We start from the raw sequence: 3,774 nt of genomic DNA on the forward strand, positions 1-3,774 counted from the left end.
CTGTGCTGCACCTATTAGATCTAATTACACTCTGCAGTGACGTATTGGGCCTTCATGCTGCGGTGTGGCAGCCCGGTTCTGTTTCAGGGAGGAGCTGATTTCTGAATTTGGACAGACTGACTCGCTGTGAATGTTAGAAATAAAATATTCTTTAACATTCCTGTGATGTCATCTCGCTGTAAAATATCCAATAAAACGCATCGTGTCCGTTCCTGTCTGATAATTACCGGGTCCGGTGTGCTTCAGTTTGAAGTTCTCGTCAGGAAACTTCCACCCATAGATCGACTTCCCTCCAGTCCCATTGTGATTAGTGAAATCTCCACCCTGGAAACACATCGCCGTGGTTACAGCCCAGCAACCGCACGCAGCACAACAAAGGTGAGGTAAAGGGAGAAGCCTACCTGGCACATGAACTGAGGGATCACCCTGTGGAAGGTTGATCCTTTGTAACCGAAGCCATGTTCTCCCGTGCACAGCGCTCGGAAGTTTTCTGCAGGACAGATTTTGCGTCAGTGTCTCGGTCCTCTGACAGTCCAGAGCTTTGAAAGAGTCGCTTCTCTCTCCTGATGGTTCAACCAGTTCTGTCTTTGTGGTCGTTTTAAAAATGAGGAACCGAGGTCGGCAACGTCAGACTAAGACGTGTCTGTAGGGATGTGGGCGAAGATTTTGATGGGATATGTTCCCCTTAATATTTACAACATGTGTATGTGTCTCCTGAATTAAAAACATGAAAAAAGCAGACTTTTATTTTGAAAAGGTTTGACGCCACGATCCCTCTGACAGATTAACAGCAGGTTCAGGGAAACAAGCTGAGATTAAACTTTTCCTGAAGATCCTCCTCAATCGTTCCTACTGGTGACACGTTCTGAACGTACTCAGGTCCAGAGGTTTATAAAGTAAACATCACTGAGGTTATTATGAGGTTCTTGTGAGGTTATTCCCCCAAACCAAAGACATAGAAGAGCCTCTGTAGGCCTCAGCAGGGATAAGATTAAATAAGATAAACTGATCGACACGAGCATTAATATTTCAGAGAGTCTTACTGCATTATAATCCATTATATACATATATTGAACTAATGCACAAACTGGTGCCAGAAACTGACCAGAACGTGCTCCTCACTGCCCCCTACTGTTCACATAAAGCATGTATAGCACCTAAAAACTCATTAACTTCATCCTCCAGTTAATTACAATGCGGTTCTCGATCAGACATCCTTTAATGTTTTAATTATATCAATACAGAAACAATACTCGCGTTAAACAATTATGGTTTCGTTCAATCAAAATAAAACCCATCTGACTGAATAATCTTTATTTTTGTGACCCTGAACCTACAAAAACTCCTCATTACGACCAACCTGGTGCTCTACAGAGGCTTCATTTACTGATGGAGATAATCAGACCAGACTGATGCGTGCCAGATATTTGATCAGCAGCCAAAAGAAAATTGTTCCACAGAGTGTTTGATAGTTTAAATGGATCCAAAACGCCACCAAAGCACTAAGAGTTCTGCCTGCATGAGCAAATCCCTGAAAGGTTTCCTCCCTGGCTCAGAGCGGACCAGCACGACCCGGGATGATGGAGGCTGTTCATCCTCTGACGCAGGTTTTCTGGAAAAATATTCCATCTAAGCAGTGACCTGATGGACGTCTGGTGCACAGAGGAGCCAAACTGTTGGTCCTCCTCAGACGCTCGTCGTCCAGAACCACTGGACCCGTCTCTGGCCTCTTTATTTGTTTTGTCACATCGTGTGAGCTGCTGCACATAAAACCTGTTCATCTAGTTTGTGTGCCGCCTCTTGACCAGCTCGTTACTGGAAACGAGAACCAGTTCTTAATTAACTCACCTGGTGAAATAAAAGGTGAAATAAAATCAATAAAACTTTATTTATCCACTAGGGGCAACTCAGAAGCTCACTGACTATTTAATATAAAGACATAAAAAACCAACAACAATAATAATAATAATAATAACAATAATAATAATAACTGCTTCGTCGTTATTTAATTGTATTTATGTGTACATTTATTTAAATTATTCTGTTGATATTAAACTGTGCACCTTGATAAAGCCACCACTGGTTAAATTCACTGTATGGTGTTTACAATTAAAGTCTTTTTTTTTATAGTAAAAATGATCAATGAAATTTAAAAAATCAATCTTGTGATCCATTTTCAGCTTTGTCACTCATTTCTTGAAACAATAATAAACAATAAATTAATATTAAATTAAGATTATTAACAACATGTCATTAAATATTCCGCTGAGCTGCACTTTTTGAAGTCATATCAACTTTTTTCCAGACAATTAACCCAACACTTGTATAATCCAGCTGCCGAACCGGTTGGACGGAGGACAGCCCATAATTACCTGCGGTTTTCGGTACCACCTCCGCGTTGAGCTGCAGAAAGAAAATAAAACGCCTGAAGGGTCAAACGGGAACGAGCTGCTCTCAAAGTCCAACACAGCAGCTTCTCCTTCATTCATGAACATGCACACACTGACTGATTAAAGGCAGCAGAACTCTGAGGACTGTCTGGGTCTCACCTCGAAGGTGACTCTGCCCAGCGGCTGGTTGTCTGCGGCGATGTCGAAGAACACGGTCGGGTTCTTGTTGGCGGCCGCCGGTCCGCTGCTGTAGAGGCGGGCCGCGGTGAAGGCCAGAGAGCAGAACTTGATCCGGTTCGATAGAAGCAGCATCTTGAAGCAGCTGTGGAGCTCCAGCACCACCACGCTCAGGTCCTGTGAAAGTCACGCTGCCGCACAGCAGAGCAGGAAGTTTCCTTACACAACCGGACGTTTGGTTCCGGGGAAGGTCTCGCGAGATTACACGAGATTTCAAGGAACCGTATTCTTCAGCGCAGTTGGGAAGAAATTGATATATATTTGATCTATAACTTATATTTTAGGATCATTTTTCTTATTTTTATTGTTTCACGTTATTTTTAAAATTTAAAACGTTTTTCAAATCAATTCATTCAATCATATTTTTAAAACACGTAAATTAATTTTATATTTTTATGTTACAGGTTTAGGATCTTATTTATTTGCTATAGTTTGATTTCATTATTTCCCTAATCTCAGATTTGTTTTAGTGTGAAGCACCTCCTAGCTTTGTTTTAGAAAGATGACACACAAATAAAGTTACATATATGAACATAAGAACAACAACAACAACAACAACAACAACAACATTCATCATCACATTAACCCTGTTCAGGACTTTTGGCCTCTTTTGGACCTCAGGCCATTTGGTTTAGGTGACAGGTACTGTGTTTTTATTTTTAAAGATTTCTTTTAAATATTAAAAGAGGGACATTTGTCAGCATTTGGTACCAAACATACGTCAAAATGTATTTAACATCATATAAACGTCTGTAATGAATACCAACAAATATCTTGCACATATTCTGGACCCCCAAATACCTTCTACGTAGGGCAACATGAAAGTCCTGGACAGGGTTAATTCTTAATATTATTATGATAGACTGTACAGGACAATATTCACCTTTTTTTGACACGATATAGACAAATATGAATTAACTTTGTGAGGTGAAAAACAGCAGTTTAATTGGCAATGAAAATAATCATTGTTTGCACAAAAAAATACCAACTGTCATGTGACCGCTAAAGAGGTGATATACCCCATCTATACAACTGAAGAGTTCATGTGCAAGAACAGAGAACTGCATCTTCACAAACCTTCAGAAAACCCCCCTTTCAATCTTCTGCCTGAGACAAAACCATCCATCCATCATCTCTACACCTTGAA

The 3,774-nt window shown here is 40.5% G+C and overlaps 1 protein-coding gene across 1 annotated transcript in view; it reads right to left on the bottom strand.

Moving 5' to 3' along the window:
- Nucleotides 1-2,804, bottom strand: part of ppifb (peptidylprolyl isomerase Fb) — a 4,733-nt gene extending 1,929 nt beyond the window's left edge. The window contains exons 1-4 of the mRNA XM_008298707.1: nucleotides 2,550-2,804; nucleotides 2,373-2,403; nucleotides 402-490; nucleotides 228-324 (exon numbers count right to left, since the gene is read on the bottom strand). Coding sequence (XP_008296929.1) covers nucleotides 228-324; nucleotides 402-490; nucleotides 2,373-2,403; nucleotides 2,550-2,702 — 370 coding nt within the window. The 5' untranslated portion in view covers nucleotides 2,703-2,804. The remainder of the gene's footprint in view (nucleotides 1-227; nucleotides 325-401; nucleotides 491-2,372; nucleotides 2,404-2,549) is intronic.
- Between the last annotated feature and the right edge of the window lie 970 nt (nucleotides 2,805-3,774).

Source organism: Stegastes partitus, unplaced genomic scaffold, assembly GCF_000690725.1.
Source record: "Stegastes partitus isolate 25-593 unplaced genomic scaffold, Stegastes_partitus-1.0.2 Scaffold1342, whole genome shotgun sequence".
NCBI lineage: Eukaryota > Metazoa > Chordata > Actinopteri > Pomacentridae > Stegastes > Stegastes partitus.